General features: G+C 47.4%; 1 protein-coding gene across 1 annotated transcript; it reads left to right on the forward strand.

The window, feature by feature from the left end:
- Nucleotides 1–555: 555 nt before the first annotated feature.
- MEX3D (mex-3 RNA binding family member D) lies at nucleotides 556–12,046 on the forward strand. The gene is made up of 2 exons (XM_044453457.1): nucleotides 556–954; nucleotides 9,804–12,046. Exons 1-2 carry the CDS (start codon nucleotides 669–671, stop codon nucleotides 11,078–11,080), a joined length of 1,563 nt encoding a protein of 520 aa, XP_044309392.1. The 5' UTR covers nucleotides 556–668; the 3' UTR covers nucleotides 11,081–12,046.
- The last annotated feature ends 10,758 nt before the right edge of the window (nucleotides 12,047–22,804 follow it).

Here is a 22,804-nt window from a genome sequence, read left to right on the forward strand (position 1 = left end):
CGGCAGCGGCGGCGGCGGCAGCAGCATCCTTCCTTCCTTCCCTCCTTCCTTCCCCGCCTCTCGGCTGGGCTGGCGGATGAAGGCTGCCGCAGGAACTGCGAACAAAGGACGGGGCGCGCGGGAGCGCCGGGGGCGAGAGGCGGCGGCGGGGGGCGCCCGGGCGGCCGGCGGCAGAGGGAGCCCCCGAGCCGGAGGCTGAGTGGGAGCCTCCCAGGCTGGGGGGGCAGCGGCAGCGGCGGCTGCAGCAGCAGGAGGCGGGCGGCGGGGACCAGCCGCTCGCCATGCCGATCGCCATCCACCAGCTGAAGGGAGGGGAGGGCTCCTGCTGCCCCCCTCCTGTCCTGGCGGGGCTCTTCAGCCCCCCGCCGGCGCAGCCCCCTGGCTACGGCGGTAGCTCCTCCCGGGCGGGCGGGCCGAAGGCGGAGGGCGCGCCCTCGCGCCTCCCGGCGCATCTTTCCCCGCCCCCGCCGGGCGGGGGTCGACCCCAAGACCTGGGTGAAGAAGAGGACCCCGCGGCACAGCTCCAGTTCGCCTTAGATCAGCTCTCGCTCTTGGGGCTGCAGGACGAGCAGGAAGCCGGAGGAGAAGAAGGCGCTCCGGGCGAGGAGGCAGAGTTGGTGCAAGAGACCGGCGAGCGCGCGGGCGCGGGACCACGCGCGGACGAGGCGATGGAGGCTGGAGATGCAGGCGGGCTGGAGCACTTCTCCTTTCCTGCTGCGGGGACCGACCGAACGGGGCTGCTGCTGCTCGACCTGGAGAACAGCCCCTCGCCTTCCTGCGCGGCCTCCCCGGTCGAGATCTTTGGGGCCTTCCCGCCCCACCTGGCGCACCCGCTCCCTCCGCAGCACCCCCTGCTGCCCGCGCAGCTCGGCCTGCGCAAGAAGAGCGTCAACATGACCGAGTGTGTTTCTGTGCCCAGTTCGGAACATGTGGCGGAGATCGTGGGCAGACAAGGTAAAAATTAATCAGATGTCTATGTAGAAATCACCCCTTGCTTCACTCCTGCGAGGCACTTGCCCCGAGCGCGCCTGCTCGTGCAGAAGGTGGGAAGACCATCCTGGCGTGCACACAGCATCTTTAACGGACGCCCGGGCAATGTGGCAGAGGGTTTTGAAGCATCTGGGTGTGAAGAGGTGTGCTGTGCAAACGGCTTCTGACCATGCCTCTTTATTTATCTCTCGCTGGAATCGAAAGGTGGGTTTTGCATCTTTTGCCAAGCTTTAAGGATCACTGGGGAGTTTTTGTTGTGCTGTTTATTGGTGCTTCCTAAAGATAAAATTCAGGAGACAACATCTCCGTCCTCTTTTTTGTTTTTTGTTTTTTTTGGATTCTGCCTACAGCCAGACTTTGGCTTTCTCATGTTCAGGGTCTTGAAATCCCCAAATCCAAGAAATGTGACCTTCCATCTAGAAGTGAATTAAGGTGACTTTAAAAGTTTCCTTGGTGGAGTAGAAGGAAGGATTTTTTGAAAATCCCTCTGGCTTTTACAGCTAGCAAACTCAGGGCCATTCCTGAAATACTATCTGTTTGTTTTCCTTCCACTTACACCTGGTAAGAGGAAGATAAGCTGCCTCTTTATTAATTGCATTTGATGATAACCTGTTTGATTGAACAAGAGAATTAAACACCCAGACTCACATGAGGCTGTTTGCAAAGTTCAAGAGAAGGCCACGCACTTCTTGTGCAAAAATTGATCCATCCTGCAGAGCATCTGCAAACCCCCCTCCCCACCTTCCACTTTTCAGTGCAACCACCAGCTGGTACAGTTCTTTTGCAATTTGCAAGATCTTTCAGCCAGCCTTTCAATTTTTAACACCTTTTAAAAGTTTGGTTTATACAATCTGCTTTCTTAGTGATGGATGCATGTATAAGGAAAGGGAGGAGGGCCGTTATGTTCCTGCAAAAATTGACCAAGGCAGGAGCAGTGGGTTGAATCATGATAGGGTGACCTTGCTGGCTGTCTCGGCTGGGGTCATGGGTTCAAGCTACTAACTTGCAGCAGTGTCATTTTTTCAAAAACGAACCCTTCCTGTCCTACTGAAAGAAAGCTGTGAGCAGCCCAGAGGGTTTTAAGGTAGATACGGAGTTCAGGCATCTTACACAGCTCCTCTTGCATTCCGATTGATTTTCTTTTCTCCTGTCCTGTTCTCCAGTGGGGGAGAAATTCCATCACCAAAAAGCCCAAGCTGCAGGGTAATGTGACTGTATTTTGAAGTTGTTGTTGTGCCTTTTCCCCCTTCTTGTAAGTGGGACAGCATGTCTGGCCCATTGTTCGCTTTGTTAGCTGAGACCATGCTCATGTTGAGTGCAGTGACATCACGCTCCTCATTTCCTATTGGGTGCTTCTAAAAGCACCCCCTCTTCCCCCCCAGCCCCCCGGGCCACTCCCAAGTTCTATTGGACTGTGTGTCTCTCCTTTCAACTTTTTTCTGTGCTCCCCATCTTGATAAACATCACAGCTTAATTTCTAGGGGTGGTGGGAAGAGGTGCCGAAACTCAAGTCATTGCAAACCTCACTCTTGCACTGGGAAACCGTTACTTGACTCTTGCAGACTTTGCGCTTGCTCCATGGCAAATCTAAAAGTGCGCTGCACCTGCTAAGAGAACTCTTTAATTGCTTCCTACCTCACCCAGGGTAGAGCCTTGAGGTAAAGCATAAAGTTTCTTTGGAAGGGCAGTATTAATGAGCTGCAGAACAGTAACTGAAGTCCATCAAAAAGATGTTAGCCTGGTCAGAAATCTAACAGTTGCCCTGTTGGTATGCATGACACTTTCGCAAATGCTTTGTGAGAACTAGAGCCTTGATCCTTTTTTTGAAAAAGTATATATTTTTAAGAGGAAAGGTAGAAGAGATCTGTGTCTTCCCATGAAATGTGTGCCTCTATGCTTCTTAGCTTCTCCCAGTTAAAATCACTCCTGTCCAATCTAGTGACCTCATTTTAAAATACTACTTCTGCTGTGAGCTTGTGGCAAGTCCTTATGCTCCAACTTTTAATACTTGGATGTTAATACTTCTCTTTCAGGGTTGTTGTAACAATTCTTGTGTTTCCCATAAGCCAGCCATAAAGTGGGCTTCATGCAAGTGTTTTTAAGGAGAAGCCATCTGAGAAGATTTTCCTCTGTGTTCTTTGAAATTCCCACTGCCTAAGAGACAGATCTTACTTCCTTTCTCTCTTTAGACATTGCATCTAAAGGGGCTGAATGTTTATTCTCTGAGTGGCTGCTAAAATTTCTTAGGGGCAGGTTGTGCTTTCCCCCCCAGTGTGCAAGGCTCCAACGGCTGGGTTTGGGTGGTGTGGCTGCCATTGATTTTTCAGGAGCAAAACCAGTGCCTCACAGCCTTTTGTGGGATTTCCATTTTTCTGTGTTGTGAATTGACAAGCAAACAGAGCTCCGTTTCTGGGGGCTTGGAACAGCCCTTTCTGTTCCAGCAGAGTCTTGTCTGCAGAGTAACGGTAATGAATTGAACGCACTTCTAAGCAAAGCCACCTCTGATGTGGTGCAGCCCTAAATCCCCAGAAGGGAAGGGCCCGTCCGTTCTCTTCTGCAGCAGCGGGGCTTTCCCACAGCTGCAGCCAGACAAGGCTGTCCCTCAGCAGGCTTATCTTCCAGCTTGTGTGGATGACAGACTGATGTGATTCAGGGATGTTACCCCATCAGGCTGAAGAGGTAGGCACATTTCATTGAATTCAGATGATCTAATGCATTTTTAAATACAAACTAACCCCAAGGCACACACTCTTGAAAGTTCATTTTGTAGGCAGTCTGGTATCTTGAGTTCACAGTTTTGAAAATAGCGTGTTGACATGCATAGCAAGTGCTGTACCACTGCACTGTGGCCTTCCCTGAAAAACAGAAGTAAGGTTCTAGTCCTGATGGTGCTAACTTGGGGGTTTGTTTACATGGAAATGTGGGGAATTACCATGTGCCAAAATGAAATGTAGTCTCTTGGCCTGATCTGTAGACTGTGGGAATTGAAGATTGCTACTTAACTAGAAAGTTGCTTAATAAGGCTGGAATTTTAGTTCTCAGGCTTTTGACCAGAAGGTAGGAAAGCCAGGACTAAGGCATGATACAGAAGATGTTGGCCCTATCTGAACTCGTAAAATCAGTAAGTTCCACATGGTAAAGGTGCATTGTTTGGAGCTGAGGGGGATTCATGTCTGCCTTATATAAACTTGTTATAAAATTTATGCAGACAGACAAATGCTTTTTCTTGCAATATTTCTGCATTTATTCAAAGCATTTTTAATTTGCTTCCTAATCTAAAAAGAGAGAGAGAGAGAGAGAGAGACAGAGGGATAATCCTTATCTGAAGAATTAGAGTGTAGAAGGACATGGCACACTCAAAGATGAAGAACTGGAGAAGAGTCTTCAGTAGATATTGGTTCATGGAATGACCCCACATCCTTACATATAATCTGTTATAAACTTAGAACTCATGGTAATACAGGGAAGGATGGATCCGTCTCGTTCTGGTACATGTTAGTTTTGCATCTAGTCACAAGTTCACAGCATCTGACTTCTATCTCAGTCTGCCACTATAAAGAAAAACCATGGAAATTCACATTTTTTCCAAACATGTGCATTTTCATACACCATGTTAGAACAGAACTCCGTTTGGCCAAGTGTACAATCCATTCTGTGTCCCAAATCCACATCTTAGTCCAAAAAGTGCAAATAGAGTTGGTTCACTTAAAACAATAAACAACCTGTTAATTAAAATCTTGGGCAGTAAATTCAGAACAGCAGAAGGAAACACACAGTATAGATCTAATTTGGGGAATACAAAAACACGATGCTGTAAAGATGTCTTTTAGGAAAAAGCATTGGAGAAGATTTTCCTGTCTGCTAGAAATGGGAAATGTGGTTGCCTAAACTTTGTTCCTTATCCATTGTTTCATTTTGTGTTACTTCCAAAATAAAATTTCTGCCCTATGATATATTTCTGTATCTTCCATGATCTGTACTGGCTTTTAAACATTTTTATTGGCAGCTAAGAACAAATGAGTGCCATCTCTTGAAGGTACTGTAAGTAGATAGCAAAGTCAATACCCTGATCTGAATAAAGGGACTCCAACTAATACCTGCAGGTGACGCAGTGGTTTAAACCGCCGTGCTGCTGGGCTGGTAGATTGAAATGTCGCCGGTTCGAATCTGCACAACGGGGCGAGTCCCCGTTGCTCCGTCCCAGCTCCTGCCAGCCTTGCAGTTCGAAAGCCTGCAAATGCAGGTAGATAAAAAGGTGCCACTTCGGTGGGCAGGTAACAGCGTTCCGTGCACCTCGGTATTCAGTCATGCGGCCACACGACCACGGAGACTGTCTGCGGACAAGCGCCCGCTCCCTCGGCTAAGAAACTGAGATGAGCACCACCCCCTGAAGTCAGGCATGACTGGACTTACCGTCAAGGGGAAACCTTTACCTTTAATTAATACCTGGGCCTTTAAAAAAAGTGAATTTGTTTTAGCTATGCCATTTCTGTTAAACAAGAATCACAAAGCCCCCCCACTTGTTTTTAAGGCTTTGCTTCTGACTTTTTGTTTACACAGTTGTATGGTTTGCAGTGGTTGTGGAGAATTCTCCAACCTGATGTCCATCTCACATCAGCTATAAGCAATAAATGGTATTGATTACTAAGTGGAAATTCAGTGGGCAGGGGCACTGTAGCTCTTAAATGTCAGATATTGGAGAATAACGGGTTGGAAATTCCATTTTGACTTTTACCCTTCTTATGGGATTTCTAGTTCCCCACCCGCCGGGGAAAATTAGATGCTAACCTCATACTGTATTGTACTGTACTGCTGGGAGAAGTGGAGATATACTTAAAATGAGATACTGTCTTGCATCATGCAGGAAAAAACTACCCAAATGTTTGCTTTTGTCTTAAGGCTATGTGTATTTCATGATCAGCATGGTTAATTCTCTTATTTGTAAACAACAGCTGCTTTCCCCTTCTACAGCTTATGCATAAACCTCAATTAATCAGAAGCTCAGGAAATCAAAAGGACGTCCCTCAGAGTTCACAACCCCTATGAATCTTGGCATATGGCAAAATTAAGTTAAGTTTCTAGTCCCTGGTGTTACAAGAACAAACATTTGGAGAAAAGCAGCCAATGCATTTCAAGATGTCAAAGGAGTTGCTGATTAAGCTATCCAGTAGTGTGAAATGGAGATCTGGGGTCCCGATTCCCTGCGCATTTCTTGCAAGTGCTAGAAACAGAGGGAATTATGGGAACTAAGATGCACTGAAGTGTCTTTAAGGTTGCAGTTCCTAGCAATAGGAAGTCATTTACCTAAGTACCACTGTGTGCAGAGAGGGACATCCACCAGTGAGTTGACATTTCTGCTTTGGGAGATCTCCCAGCACGCAGCGGAATGCTTTGTGGCTGCTGATATTTTGCCAGTCCCACAGGGGAAAACTGAGCATAGGCCCGCTGCATCTGTTTCTCCAGCACATGCAGACAAACAGCCTAAGGCTACAGCTGTCCTGGGGCTCGCATGATTCTTTTTCGCTCCTGTTCAACTCCGGAAGATCTTTATATACACACACGCTTCTCCTGCCCTGACCAGCAAATGGTGTGATACCTCTGCATGAATTCACAGCACATTTCTCTGCCTGTTTTGTGCCTGGTTGCAGAATTTCATGCTGAGGGATAATTACTCAGCCAGGAAACTTTCGAGCAGCTTGTACAGAGGGAGCAAAGAAAAGAAGCATCATGGTTCCACCAGTCTGATGAAAGACAACTAACTTTTTCCTTTTCCCTCGAAATCCCTTTTTCCTTTCCTGCTGTGTCTTTTTATCTTGTACAACCACACAAGGGCAGGGAGCTGTTGTATTTTACAGGTTGTGTATAACCAACCCAACCAAGAAGGAGCATCAAAAACATTTGAATGAATACGTAAATGTTCTGTATGGGAGATTTTACTGATAGCATCTTCATGCCGAAAAGCAGTCTACCTCTGAAGTACCAAATAATCAGACAAGCAGCATTCAGTGGCCCTGTATGTTCTTTTTGGGCTCCTGCTTTGCTTTTGCACATCCCCCCTCCCAAAAAAAGCATGACAATCTGAGGGGGACAAAATCAAAAAGAGTCAATTTTCCCCCAGAAAGGGCAAAAGAAAAAAGGAGACTCTTTCCTTTTTTTTCCTTTTGGCCTGTTTTGCTTTGCCTTTCACAGATTTTCATGAACTGAATGCTGCAATAAAGATCACCAATCAAGAAGTAATAAGATTGTCATGAACACTCCCTTTATCTACCATAAATTCAAGGGCTATTGAGAACCTATTTTTGTGCAGACGGTTCAAGATGCTGCATTTCAGGCCTGGGGACACTCCAGGCTTGCCCTGTGAAGCCCTTACTCAGATTTCTTTGGTGTGTTCCCAGCTTTTGTGGAGCTCCCGCTGTCCAGTTCTAAAAAGCTGAAATCGCTCCTAAGTCTAAGCAAAATCAAGCATCTTTGGCTGCAAAGTGGATTTGGCCTTTCTCATAACTGGAATGCAACCCCTCAATTGGCCACTGATCAGACAGAGTCCAGTCTCCCTAGCCTGCCTGGACAGGTCAGTGTGGTCCTTTGTTGTGTCCGATTGCGGAAGAGGCTATCTCTGAATAGGAGGCATAGCGAGAACTCCCAGAACCAAATTTTGGAAAACAGGAGAAGTGCCAGATGATTGGAGAAGGGCTAATGTTGTCTCTCTCTTCAAAAAGGGGATCTGGGAACTATAGACCAGTTAGTCTGACATCAATCCCTGGAAAAGGTCTGGAGCAAAATCCAGAAAAAAATTAAAAATCCATCTGTAAGCATGTTGAAGAAAATGCAGCGATTAAGAGAAGCTAGCATGGATTTATCAAAAATAAACCCCGTCAGACTAATTTAATCTCATTTTTTGACTGGGTAAACATCCCAATTGGACAAAGGGAACACTGTGGACATAATCTATCTGGACTTTAGCAAAGCTTTCAACATAGTGCCACGCTACATTCTGATAAGCAAATTGGCCAAAACTGGAGTAGGTGGGAAAACTATCCAAAACTGGCTGCTAAATTGGGCACAAAGAGCGCTCACGAATGGTACCTTCCCAGATCGGAGGGAGGAAACTGGTGCCGTGCCACAGGATTCGGTCCTGGGCCAGCGCTTTTCGACATCTTTATTATAGTTATTCCATTTGTATGTTTCCCCGTAACCTGAATGTTCTCTCTGGGCTGAATGGGATTCAGTGAGGACAAGAGGGAGTCCTTCACTTAGGCAGAAGAAACTAAAGGCATCAATACAAGATGGGGAATATGAGGCTCAACTTAACTGAAGAAGAAAACACTGCAAGCACCCCAAGGGCCGTTACAAAGAGGAAGGTCAGCAGGAAGGCCACCTTCCTCCCTGCTAGGACAGCGTGGCAGTGGGGCCAGCTGCCTGGGGAGGTGGGGGGCTCTCCCACACATTTGGAGACATTCGGAAAGAAGCTGGACAGCCACCTGAGACGGATGGGGCAACATGCCGTCCTGCAACAGCAGGAGGGTGGACTAGATGCCCTTCATGACCCCCACCAACTCTTCTACGATAGGAAACAGCAGGAAAGTTTCCCACAATGCTCCAGAAATATGCTCAGTTGGGGCATGCTGGGAAATTGTCAGATTGCATCTGTTCAGCACCCAGGATTCTAGTTTGCTGCCTGCACACTGGTGCCAACTCTCCATAGCCCAAGCTACCCTAACTCGCAGGCTGCCATCTGGAAGACGAATGACAGCTTGCATTTCTTAAACTTGCCAACAGAATTTACAAAAACTGGCACAAAAAATGGGATGTTTTAATGGGATTTCTACCCATCTCACCAAACAGGAGTATTGTGCTCAGTTTTGGGCCCCTCGTTACAGGAAGGATATAGCCAGGTTGGAGTCAGTGCAGCGTAGGGCCACAAGGTTGGTGGCCGGTTTGCAGGGGAAGCCGTATGAGGCGAGACGGAGGGAACTGGGTCTCTTCCGCCAGGAGAAGAGGAGGCTCAGAGGGGATCTGTCGGCGACATGCAGGTGTGTGAGGGGGTGTCACATGGAGGTGGGCAGAGACCTGTTCTCCCCTGCAGAGGAAGGCAGGATGCGCTCCAACGGAGCAAAGCTCAGGGAGCCAAGGTTCCATTTGGATGCCAGGAAGCACTTCCTGACAGTCAGGACCCTGAGGGTGTGGAATGGGCTTCCACGGGAGGGGGGTGAGGCCCCATCGGTGAGGGTGTTCAAGGACAGGCTACACATGCACATGGTGGGCATGTCATGAGCGGAGCCGGGGTCAGACTAGATGACCCGGGAGACCCCTTCTGACTCGCTCTGTTTCTATGTAACCTGTGCTGTAGTTTGGCTCCAAGTGTCCCACTTTGCACAAAAATTCCTGGAAAAATCAGGGTTTACAAAAGCCCCATTAAAATCATACATTTTTGTTGTGCCAACTTCTAGCAATGCTGTTGGTGTTTGCAAAAGCAAAATGCAAATGGCAGCTTGTCTTGCAAACAGTAGGCTGTGGAAAAGACTTGGCTCAACTTAACATCAGATCCAAGTGGGCAGGCAAAATCTGGCAAGCTGAATCCAACGCGTTTTCCCTTTTTTGATGCATCTTTAGCTGCACAAAACCAGGGAAATTTGGGGAGGCTGTGATTGGGACTGTGATGGGCTACCCTGAGCAGCATTATCTGAATCGTATATAAAAGCTTTAAATACAGAAAATAAATCCCCGTTGTATGAGGATTCTCATTGTTCTCATTAGGATTCCGTTCAGTGTACTCATTTTTCTTTTTTCTTCCCTTCCTTTCATCCTTGTTTCAGGATGCAAGATTAAAGCACTGAGAGCAAAGACCAACACATACATAAAGACGCCAGTGAGAGGAGAAGACCCGGTCTTTATCGTGACGGGACGGAAAGAGGATGTGGAATTGGCCAAGCGGGAGATCCTTTCTGCAGCCGAGCACTTCTCCGTGATCCGGGCCACACGCAACAAAGCCAGTGGAGGAACGGGCTCTGTCCTGGGGCCCCCCAGCCTGCCAGGGCAGACCACTATCCAAGTGCGGGTCCCCTACCGCGTGGTCGGGTTGGTGGTGGGCCCCAAGGGAGCCACCATCAAGCGGATCCAGCAGCAGACACACACCTACATTGTGACCCCGAGTCGGGACAAGGAGCCAATCTTCGAGGTGACCGGCATGCCTGAGAATGTTGATCGGGCTCGGGAAGAGATCGAAGCCCATATCACCATGAGGACTGGCTCCTTGATCGACACCAGCACTGACAATGATTTCCATTCCAATGGCACAGATGTTTGCCTGGACTTGCTGGCCAGCGGCTCCTCCAGCCTCTGGTCCAAAGCACCCAAACCTGCGGGCTGCACCCTGCCCAGCCTACACAACGAGAACCTTAGCTCCCTGGGGGCTGCAGCCCCAGCTGCAGAGCCTTACTTTGAGGGGCCCGTGGCCGAGGGGGCACCAGGCAGCCCCTTCGGCTCCAGCACCAGTTTCCCTTTCAGCGAAGCCGCCGCCTCTGTGCTGGGCTCTGACGACTGCGACTTTGGGTTCGAATTCCTGACCTTAGACCTCACCGCACCAACCACCATCTGGTCCCCGTTTGAGCCCCCAGCTAAACCTCTTCAGACCTTCAGCAGCTCCTCCTCTGCACATAAACACACCAGCAGCCTCAGTAACGCAGCCACGCCTCGGCATTCGCCAACCCTCCCCGAGATGAGCAAGGCGTTGGCGCACCCTCTGGCCCAGTGCATCCAGAGCGACCCCGCCACTGCTTTGTCCTGGCTGAAGACCCAAGGCTCGCTCTCGGCCCATCCCAACAGCACTGGCCACACCTCCTCCTCTTCCTCTCTGCCAGGAAGCAGTTCGGCCACCTCAGGCTCCCCGACAGATTCCAGCAGCTCCGACGGGGCGCGCAAGAGCACCCGCGAGTGCATGGTGTGCTTTGAAAGCGAGGTTATTGCCGCACTGGTGCCTTGTGGCCACAATCTCTTCTGCATGGAGTGTGCCGTGCGCATCTGTGGCCGAGCAGAGCCCGAGTGCCCGGCTTGCCACACGCCGGTCACACAAGCCATACACATTTTCTCTTAGCTGACCAGGTTGGCAAGCCCACTGTCTTAACCTCCCCTCGCCCTCCGGAAACATGGCTTTTGCAAACCATTAACTGTTTCTATTGAGCTTTTATTTCCCAAAGTTCCTGCAGGGGTGGGGCGGGACAAGGCTTGGCCGAAAGCGAGCTCCGGCGAGGGAAGGAGGGAGCTGAGGTCGTGTGGCGGGGAAGGGTTACGAGGCGTGCGCTTTGGTGTGGGGGCCTCGGAGCAGAAGGGAGGTGCACACTTTTGTGAATGATACAAACATTGTTTACAGAATAGCTTTAATGCTCAGCCTGCACACCCAGGTGGAGCCAAGTGAAACATGTGCTGATCCCCCAAGCGTTGTTTTGAAATGGCAGTATTTTTCTTTGCAACGATAAAATCAATCAAGTGAAAAGTGAGGTCCACATGCACTTTTGAGGGACAAGAAATGGGTTCTTTGAGTTGTCTTTATAGCATTTTTTTCTATTCCAAAAGCAATTTTTTAATATTATTTTAAGCTGTTGCTGTTAGGGTTATGTGACTGGATGTGTGTGTGTGTGTGTGTCTGTGTTTAATTTTTTGTCAGTAGGACAAGTTCCATCTTGAACATTGTCCTCAAAATTCACTCCTCAAAATCCATAATCAGCTAAAATGGAGAGGATAGTTTTGGATATTTTAAGGGGAAAGACAAGTTGCAGAAGAGAAGTGAGAACACGTGAGCAAAACGCTGCCTTCCCCACACTACCCTTCAGCCATGTTGGATTATATCTCCCATCACCCCCAGCCAACATGGATGGTGGGGGCTGCAATCTAACACGTTAACAGTACTTGGTCAGAAAAATTGGGATAATGCGCGTGCACAAAAGTTTTGATTAGGCTCTTTTTTTAAAAGTTTGTTTTTTATGTCTGTAGGGAATTTCTAGGGAAATAATTATTGAATAAATTTTAACTAAAGTATTTTATTTTTAAAAGATGGGGCTTGGCAGTGGGGTTGGGGGGTGGGAGGGAGGGTAACCAGACATTTAACCTTACAGCGGCTAAGTTCTGATTTATAAATAAATATATATATATTTGCTGATTTGACTTGACAGTTATGAGAATTGTATCCAGAGGTTTATTTTTTTTGAAACTTAAAAGCCTTCTTAATGTTGTTGATGATAATAATAACTACAATAATAATAATAAAAATAAAATAAACTTTTTACTATCTCTGAAGGTATTTTTGTAAATACAGTGTATCATTCTTGACAAACTAGTGCTTTCCAGCAGAATTTTTTTAGATATTTATTTTCATTATGCAGTACAAAAACAACCAAACCACACTACTTGAGAAGGAGTGGGGAGAATAAAATGAAAAGGTTACTGGTTTTGAATATTTTTTATTTTTAAAACAATCATGCACATTACTTATTATATCCATTTGCATTAGTAGAGAACGGAATGTTAAATATAAATATTATTATCAAAACATATTCACGCACAGACTTCCACAAAAGCAACCCAGATACCCACCTATTTAGCCCACTCTAGATTACATCAGAAGCGCACCAGTTCAAAAATGGAACATTTCATTAAATAACAGGATGAAGGATTTAATGAATATTAAATTAATTTAATTAAATATTAATTAAAGGGAGAGAGACAGGGGGAGCGCATCCCTATTGGTCCTCCTGGACCTCAGCGGCTTTCGATACCGTTGACCATAGTATCCTTCTGGATAGGCTAGTGGGATTGGGGGTCGGAGGCACTGCTTTGCAGTGGTTCTGCTCCTATCTCAATGGCCGATTCCAGAAGGTGGTGCTGGGGGACTATGGCTCTGCGCCATGGCAGCTATGCCATGGAGTACCACAGGGCTCCATTTTGTCCCCTTTCCTGTTTAACATCTACATGAAACCGCTGGGAGAGGTCATCAGGAGGTGTGGGCTACGGAATCATCGGTACGCTGATGATACCCAGCTCTACCTCTCGTTTTCCACCAATCCGGGTGAGGCAGTGGCTGTGCTGAACCGGTGCCTGGCCGAGGTAATGGGCTGGATGAGGGCCAACAAACTGAAGCTCAATCCAGACAAGAGAAAGGTCCTGTTGGTTGGTGGATCGGGCTCTGGGTTGGGGGACCTGGACCTTGTCCTGAATGGTTGCACTCCCTCCAAAGGACAGGGTCCACAGCTTGGGAGTGCTTCTCGACCCGGAGCTGACTTTGGAAGTTCAAGTGGCGGCGGTGGCGAGGGGCGCTTTCCATCAGCTTCGGCTTATGCCTCAGCTGTGTCCCTACCTGGAGATGACAGCCTGGCGACAGTGATGCATGCATTGGTTACTTCCCAATCAGACTTCTGTAATGCGCTCTATGTGGGGCTGCCCTTGAAGACGGTTCAGATAGTTCAGATGGTGCAAAACAGAGCTGCCAGGTTGCTGACGGGGACTGGGCATTACTCTCATATAACTCCAGTCCTCCGTCAGCTTCACTGGCTCCCCATCGAAGTCTGGGCCCAATTCAAGGCGCTGGTCATTACCTATAAAGCCCTAAACGGCTTGGGACCTGGTTACCTAAAGGAGCGCCTGCGTCCATACTTGCCCTTCTGCCCTCTAAGATCAGCGGCAGAGGCCCTTCTCTGGGAACCCTCCATGAAAGATATTAGGAGGGAGGAGGGTTTTCTCTGCAGTGGCGCCCAATCTATGGAATGCGCTCCCCAGAGTGGTCCACCTGGCGCTGTTATTTGTTTTTCAGCGCCAGGCCAAGACCTTTTTATTTAAATGTTATTTTAATTAATTGTTAATTTATTTATTGGTTTTATTTATTGCCTGGATGTATCCAATTTTTATATTTTTGTATTGTTATATATTTGCTGGAAGCTGCCCCGAGGCTTATGCAAATGGGGCAGCATACAAGTTTCCCAAATAAATAAATATTGTGGGGGGCAGATTTCTCTTTGCAAATATGCTCTCTGCTTCCGGACATATTCCCTATTCCTGCCGTTGACTTCAGGTGACTTTTCTCAGGGAAGAGATGCTGAGGAGGCGAAGTTCTGGAATTCCTGGGAATGATGAAAACCCAAATCAGCAACTCCTGGCGGACCTCTGGCTAACTTGCAGTTGAAATGTTTTAAAAACCCCTTTAAAAATATTGCACATATTTCAATGCATCACCCACTGCAAATTTCGAGCAAGCAAAGGCGTGCTAGGAGCAACCAGGCAGCTTGTGGCTTGCAAACGCGGGCTTGCAGTTTTGTGTTTGGGGCAGAGGCGGGTCCCTTTATGGGCTGGAGCACAGATGGGCTCAGACATGGCGTCTCCCACCTTTCTCCAGGCAACGAAAAGCCACCAAGTTCGGCATAGTCGCAGCCAAAGAAAGTGGTTTTCTTGAGGTGCGAAGCACTGAAAAGCAGAGTGTGGCTACATTTTAATTTCTGGAGCTTGGGGTCTGAATGCGCAGCAGGGCAGTGGAAGTCCCTGGGATAAGTAGGGTGGCTTTTCCCACACCCTGAGGCTGGATTTGTCAGGAGCAAAGGTTTAAGGGTGGAAATGCCAACCAGCTTTCACTTCACCTCTAAACCTGAAATATTGAGAAGGTGCTTCTCTTCCCAGCATTCCAAACAGCAAAGCGAGGCTGATGGACTCTGGCAGTGTTTCTCCACACTTCCAAGTCATCCTTAAACAGGAGCGATAAATATCCTCAGAAGCTGAGAATTGGAAGGGACTAAAAGGGACGAAATTAAACCATCCACTAAACATTTTTTTATATTGCTTAGAAATATTTTTTATGTTCATACTTTTTATTTGATTTCAGCGATCTTTCCACAAAACCAAACATCAGCAAAAAAATGCTGAGAATAAAAAGCAAGAGTAAAACCACAAACACATGCAGAGAAAAAAGGGAAGAACAAAGCAAGTGCACACACAAAATACACTCACACAACAGCAACATCCCACCAACTGCTCAAATCTCCATTTTCGACCTATTCACTATCCCTGTTTAGGATCAGCAATTTTAAAAGCATGGGGCGGAAGAAAACTCAGACGTCATCAAGTCCACCTCACAGCTGGTGGGGGAAGCATGCTGCCATCTCCAAAATGAGGGTACAAAGAAATACATGGTATTACTTTGAAGTAAGAGCCACTGGATTCATTGGAGCTTTCCCCCCTTAATTAGTTTGGGGATCCACAAGCAATGATGCAGCTTTAAAGAGTGTTGGTATGAAATCAAAGCAGGTTCCAGCTGAATCTCTGGTATTTTGTGTAGGGAAAAATCATCCTGTTTTTCTTTCATAGAAACATAGAGAGTCAAAAGAGGTCTCCCGGGTCATCTAGTGTGACCCCCGGCTCCAGCCGGCTCTGCTCATGACATGCCCATCATGTGCATGTCCAGCCTATCCTTGAATGCCCTCACCAATGGGGCCTCAACGACCTCCCGTGGAAGCCCATTCCACACCCTCGGGGTCCTGACTGTCAGGAAGTGCTTCCTGGCATCCAAATGGAGCCTTGGCTCCCTGAGCTTTGCTCCATTGGAGCACGTCCTGCCTTCCTCCACAGGGGAGAACAGGTCTCTGCCCACCTCCGTGTGACACCCCCTCACACACCTGTATGTCGTCAACAGATCCCCTCTGAGTCTCCTCCAGGCTGAAGAGGCCCAGTTCCCTCAGTCTCGCCTCATATCCCATCCCCTGCAAACCGGCCACCAGCCTTGTGGCCCTACGCTGCACTGACTCCAACCTGGCTATATCCTTCCTGTAATGAGGGGCTCAGAATTGAGCACAATACTCCAATTGCGGGCACACCAGAGTCGTGTAGAGTGGTAGTAACACCTCTCTCGATCTAGAAGCCACACTTCTGGCTCTGCAACCAAGGGTGGCGTTCACCCTCTTGACCACCGCATCACACGGCTGGCTCATGTTCAGCCTGCAGTCAACCAGCACCCCGAGGTCCCTTTCACAAGTGCTGCTCTCCAGCCACTTGTCCCCCAGCCTGTACTTATGACACCCGTTCCTATGCCCCAAGTGCAAGACCTTGCACTTATCCACATTGAACGCCACCCTGTTGTCTCCTGCCCACTTCCATAGTCTGTCCAGATCCTTTTGGATCTGGAGTATCGGCTCCTCAGTTGTGGCCACTGCTCCAGTTTTAGTGTCATCTGCGAATTTGATCAGCAGACTGTTCACCCCTTCTTCCATGTCATTGATGAAAAGATTAAGCAGGATCGGCCCCAGGACAGAGCCCTGGGGGACCCGCTTGTCACTGGCCGCCATCCCGATGATTCCCCGCCAATGGTTACCCTCTGCTTTTGGTCAGTCAGCCAAGCCCTATCCTGATTCTCTTCCTTCCTTCCTTCCTTCCTTCCTTCCTTCCTTCCTTCCTTCCTTCCTAATTTCTGTCCTTACTTTCTGTCCTTACTTTCTGTCCTTACTTTCTTAATTTGTTTCCCACCTGATCCACAAAGTCAATTTTTACTCCATCCTGGTGACATTTGTACTCACACCTGTGTGCGGTGAGGCGGAAAATAACAGAAACCTCTTAGCCCAACTGTTGCGTACACTGTAATGGTTTTATTTCTACTTGTTAAAAAACATATGCTTTTTCTAAGTCTGCCTTTTTTTTGGTGTTTGCTTCAGCCACACACATTCCCCAAGACAATCACACTCTTAGCAACGATGGAAGTTCAAATTTAGGCTGCAGGGTTCCCGGAATAGAAACAAATTTTGAGTAAAGTTTCACAGAAGAGGTGTCTTCAAGATGAAATGGCAACCCACTCAAAAGAATGAGAACCCGTGTTGTTGTTGGTGTTGAATTGTTATTGACATACTGGCTTCAGGTTTATTTTTATGATTGTCATGGAATGATCAAAAATCACAAGAGACCCATCCAATTAAGTTGTTTTTGCACTGCTTCAAGGAATTAAGATGCCTCTGATTCCTTCCCAAATTACTCAAAAAACCGCAAAAGTGCATACCACTATACCAAGTTTGTAAAGATTAGAAATGTGGGGATGGATTTGACCTCCCCCTTCCACCCCCCAAATGCCACCCATCCTGTGACGAACCTCAAGCACATGCAATCTATCTTTGTTTTTTAAGTAAAACCCCACCAGCAGGACTCTGGTGTGGCTCATGAAAGCAAAGAATTTGGTACCCTGATTTGTTTTGGCTCCCAGTTCTGAACTTTACATCTCGCTAGTCCATCCAAGGCTTTTTCGTATCACTACTTTGCTCTCATGGTCATGTACTTTCCCCTAAAGCTTGTAGAGATGCAAGAGATGAACAAAATCTTATTTTTTTCAGCAGAATGTGCAACAGTTGAAGGTTGGGGGGGGGGAAAGATGGCTGCGTGTGCAGTGATGGCTAAATTAAGTAATTATGTAAGCTGAAGACTAACTGAAGAATTTAATGATAAATGGAAATTTTATTATAGGAAGTCCAATTAATATGGAACAAAATGGGACCCATAAAATATTGTTGATGATTTATATTTTAATTTAGAGCTTATGTAATCCTTTTTATTTGAATTGAAGTGATTAGACAACTTATTGGCTTAGAAAACTATAATTATTTTCTTTACAAGCCTTAACAAAGTACTGATTGATAGAAAGATAAAAATCTCTCCTTTTTCAGAAATCTGCCAGGTTATGAAATTATATGTCCCTTAACATATGTCCCTTATATGTAAGATCCCTTAGCATTCTTATCTTTCTTTCACTTTATTTCTTCTTTCTTTGCATTTTATTTTTTGAGGAAACAATAAAAATCATTTTAAAAGATCTGTGTTCTCCCGGGGGTTAGAAAAGAAATGGGAACCCTCCATTTCATTTCCAGCCAGCTGGTGGCACTAAAGAGCAAGGAAAATGTCTCACTCAAACTATTTCTCCCCGTACTGGGAGCTTTTTCCAGGGTAGCAACTCTTGGGTTTGCTTTGGAAAGAGATCTCCGGGGTTTTTGTAATACTTATACCTTGCAACAGGTTGAGCACAGGCTGCAGGCGCACAGCTGCAACAGGTAAATGAGGCCTGCTGCTCCCACATTTCTGGGGACACCACCAAGATGCACCAGAACAGTCTTCTGGAGCCCAAACTGCAGCCAGGTCCTTTGATTCCAGACTCCATCTTTTCTACTGGGTGGTGTTAGCACCTGAGCACCTGCTGACCAAATTTGCAGATACCAAAGTGGGGGTGGTGGTTACTATTGGGCAGCAGGTAAAACCTGATCTGAAAGGATCTGGATGGGCTGTGGAAGTGGGCGGGGGACAACAGGATGGCGTTCAATGTGGAGAAGAGCAAGGTCTTGCACTTGGGGCATAGGAATAGGTGTCATAAGTACAGGTTGGGGGACAAGTGGCTGGAGAGCAGCACTTGTGAAAGGGACCTCGGGGTGCTGGTTGACTGCAGGCTGAACGTGGGCCAGCCGTGTGATGCGGTGGTCAAGAGGGCGAACGCCACCCTTGGCTGCATTGGCAGAGGTGCGGCTTCCCGATCGAGAGAGTTGCTGGTAGCCCTTTGGTGTGCCCACAACTAGAGTAGTGTGTCCAATCTGGGCTCCACATTACAAGAAAAACATAACAAGGTTGGAAGGATGGTCGCTGGATAGCAGGGGGAAGCCATATACAATGAAATGGAGGGAGCTGGGTCTTCTCAGCCTGGGGAAGAGGAGACTTGGAGGGGATCTTATAGCAACATAAGCAGGACACATCCCAATGGGGCCAAGCTCAAGGAACTGGGTTCTGGATTGGATGCCAGGATGTCCTTCCTGACAGCTCGGATCACTAGGAGATGGAATGAACTCCCGCAGGAGGTGGTGGAGGCCCCATCAGTGAAGGCATCCAAGGAAAGATCCTATACCCACATGTTGCACACACACACACACACACACACACCAGAGCCAAGTAAACATGTTAAGCAGCAGTTAGTATCAGAGCTACTGAAGTAACCCCAGGATTACTTTTGAACTCAGTATGGTGCTTGAATTCAAGTGAATTTAAAGTGGGAAAATGCACATTGTCTGAGTATTTTTTGAGTTGATAAACAGATTTGGGTATGCTATGTTATGTTGTTTTGCTCTAATATAGAGCAATTTGGGTTTTTATTTTGTTAAATTTTTGCTCTAATGGAAAGGGGCTGGAGATTTAAAGTGCTCCTTTATAAGGCTTTTATCTTGAAAATTTTACAGTGGATTCAGCCAGCAGGGGCACTCATTCCTAGCCTTCAGTGGTTCCCCACTGCTTTTTCTGCCTTATTTCTTACCATTAAGAAAACCCTAGAAATGCATTCCAGTTTATCTTGCCATCAATTTGGCTCATACCTGGATTTTTACCCGTGGTTCAGATAGTAAAACCTACCACTGGCAACCTTTCTTTGTTTTCCCAGCCACTTCTGAAAAACTGCACAAGAGCGTTTGCCTGGTAGCATCTGGAAGTCTGGAAGCAATCTCACTTTAAAAAGAAAAGAAAAGAACAGACAATTGAGTGCTCTGGAAAAAGGGTTCATGATAGCAAAGGAGGAGCAAAATTTTTTATGGCTTGGAGGAGGCACAAGAATCACAGGAGGTCATGAGTGACTGAGTACAGATGCTTGAAGTGTGATCTTTTTTCAGTGGCGATGAAGCGGGGGGTGAGGGGAGAGCAAAGTTTTGTGGAAGAAACAGGAGTACAGGAAGAGATGGGATGGGTTGGTATCATGCAGTGAGATACCTGAGCATCTCCAGGGCAAGATGAATGGAGGAAGGGTTGGTTCTTACTGGTGTGTTTCTGGTACGCAGTTCGGTCGCTCTTTTGCACAAGAGTCTGGGGAAGACCAGGGTTGCTTGGGTGCAAATAAGGCCAGGATGTGGCCGAAACAACTGAGGTTCAGTCCAGACAAGGCAGAGGTTCTGTTGGGCAGGTTCTGAAGGATCCAGTGCAGTGTTTGGGGGTGGTTTGAAGCCCAGTGGCGGTTCTGGGTGGCCAAGGTGATCTGACACTTTCCTTGGAGAAGATGGTTCTGGGTCCCATGTCCCAAACCTTCACCTCACTGTGTTTAGATGACTTCACAGCACCTGGAAACAAAGGTTTGGGCAAAACATAACAGCTGATCTGGGTTCTAGTCCCTGCTCAGCCAAAGAGTTCCCTGGGTAACTTTGGGCCAGTCCCAACCTCTCAGCCAAGCCTACCTCGCAGGGTTGTTGTGAGGACAAGGCTGAGAGGAGGAGAATTACATAACCCAGCTTGAAAGGAAAAAAGTCGGGATACAAATAAAATAAATTAAAATGAATAAGCATACAGGCCAAGACAATGAGCCCAGGACTGCAGGATGAACGCAAAATTCTGGCTCTTTTTTGTTTCTCAAAAAGAAAGTTCTGTGGAGACACTTCAGACTACTTCTACAGATCAGTTTGGTTCTTTTTGTCCCGAGGGCTGGGGCAACAAAAAGAAATTCCAAAAACAAGATTAGACTGGGATTGGCATGGTATGCTTTCACCCCAAGGTATTATGTGCTGCAAATAAGAAATGGATGAAATCTGGGGACTACTAAGTATTGACCGGGTCACAACAGAACTGAATCCCTAGATCTGTGCAAATTCTTCAATGAACACTACACATAGGATCAAATTCTAAGGTCGTTAGAAGGTTTTCAGAATCCTAGAATAGTAGAGTTGGAAGGGGCCATGAAGGCCATCCGGTCCAACCCCCTGCTATTGCAGGGCACCAAGCTACACCATCCCATTTTACAATGAGGTAGATCTGCAAAATGGAAAAAAACATAAGGGCCCACAAGGAAAACAGGTATTGTTGTTTAAGTGGCCCAAGGGAGATCTTTTCCGATTCTCCTTCAGGCACTTAGCAGGGCTCCTTGGAGTGCTATTTAGACGTTCCCTCTGCTGACAGCTCTTCAGCACGTCCCCTTCTGAGTTTGGCTCAGGGCCTGGATGATGGGAATGGTACCCAGGGCTGGGAAGGCAGCCCTGGATGGAGGTGGCACATCTCCCAAAAAGATGACAAAGGGGGACATGGGTTCTGGTTCCAGTTTTGTACAGGGTCAATGCAAATGTAGGAAATGTAGGAAAAAGGCAGGATATAAATCGATAAATAAATAAATAAATGCAAATTGAGGAATGGCTACTATTTAGCTGTTTGCTTGTTGGCTTTGCAGCCCACTAGTTTCTTACAATGAACTCAAAGCAGCTTACATCTTTCCTCTCCTGTTCCTCTCAATCTTATCCCTACAACAACAACCCTGTGACGTAGGCTGGGCTGAGACCAGAACTGAAGGAGAAATACAATGAGTGTAAGCCGTCCTGAGATGCCACGCATGAGGGACGACACAAAAGTTTGAAATAAATAAATATGACTAACTATGGTGGGGAACATGGGCTGGGTGAGCTGCATGCACAGTGCTAAGCCGGACATGCTTTGAATGTGACATGTTCATTGGCAAATGGCTGGTCTTATTTTTTAGTGGTCCTAATCTTTGAAACTCCTTCACTGCCTTGCCATGTCGAAGGGGCTTGTGTAGCTCAATGAAGCTGTGAACGATGCCGTGCAGGGCCACCCAAGACGGACAGGCCATAGCAGGGAGCTCTGACAAAAGGTGATCCACTGGAGAAGGAAATGGCAACCCACTCCAGTATCCCTTCCATGAAAACCCCACGGACTGTATTTATTTATTTATTTATTTATTAAAACATTTTTACCAAGGGGCAAAGAGATATGAGGCCAGAAGATGAGCCCCTCAGGTTGGGAGGTGTCCAATATGCTACTGGGGAAGAGCAGAGGGCTAGTACTAGGAGCGCCAGAAAGAGTGAAGCGACTGGGTCAAAGCCGAAAGGACACTCAGTTGCGGATGTGTCTGGTGGTGAAAGGAAAGTCCGATGCTGCAAAGATCTATACTCCATAGGAGCCTGGAATGTAAGATCCATGAATCAAGGCAAGCTGGATGTGGTCAAACAAGAGATGACAAGACTGAACATCAACATCTTGGGAATCAGTGAACTAAAATGGACAGGAATGGGTGAATTTAATTCAGGTGACCATCGGGTATACTACAGCGGGCAAGAATCCCTCAGAAGAAATGGAGTAGCCTTCATAGTCAATAAAGAGTAGGAAAAGCAGTACTGGGATACAATCTCCAAAATGACAGAATGATCTCAGTTCGAATCCAAAGCAAAACATTCAACATCACAGGAGTCCAAGTCTGTGCCCCAACCACTGGTGCTGAAGAGGCTGAAGTTGACCGGTTCTATGAAGGCCTACAACACCTTCTAGAATTAACACCCAAAAATGATGTCCTTATCATCATGGGGGAGTGGAATGCTAAAGTAGGAAGCCAAAAGATAACTGGAATAACAGGCAAGTTTGGCCTTGGAGTACAAAATGAAGCAGGGCACAGGCTGGTAGAATTTTGTCAAGGGAAACATAGAAACAGAGCAGGCCAGAAGGGGCCTCTCGGGCCACCTAGTCTGACCCCCGGCTCCAGCAGGCTCCACTCACAACATGCCCATCATGTGCATGTCCAGCCTGTGCTTGAACACCCGCACCGATGGGGCCTCAACAATCTCCCGTGGGAGCCCATTCCACACTTTGGGGGTCCTGTCAGGAAGTGCTTCCTGGCATCTAAATTGAACCTGGGTTCCCTGAGCTTGGCTCCACTGGAGCGCGTTCTGCCTTCCTCTGCAGGGGAGAACAGGTCTCTCCCCACCTCCGTGTGACACCCCCTCACACACCTGTATGTCGCCAACAGATCCCCTCTGAGTCTCCTCTTCTCCAGGCTGAAGAGACCCAGTTCCCT

Source organism: Varanus komodoensis, unplaced genomic scaffold (assembly GCF_004798865.1).
Source record: "Varanus komodoensis strain SLA01 unplaced genomic scaffold, ASM479886v1 scaffold79, whole genome shotgun sequence".
In the NCBI taxonomy this organism is placed as follows: Eukaryota; Metazoa; Chordata; class Lepidosauria; order Squamata; family Varanidae; genus Varanus; species Varanus komodoensis.

Bases quoted from the DNA above. Each gene is read 5' to 3' on its own strand.
- MEX3D (XM_044453457.1), top strand. From the start codon at position 669: ATGGAGGCTGGAGATGCAGGCGGGCTGGAGCACTTCTCCTTTCCTGCT. The intron at 955-9,803 runs GTAAAAATTAAT...TCCTTGTTTCAG, and splicing joins GGAGATCGTGGGCAGACAAG to GATGCAAGATTAAAGCACTG.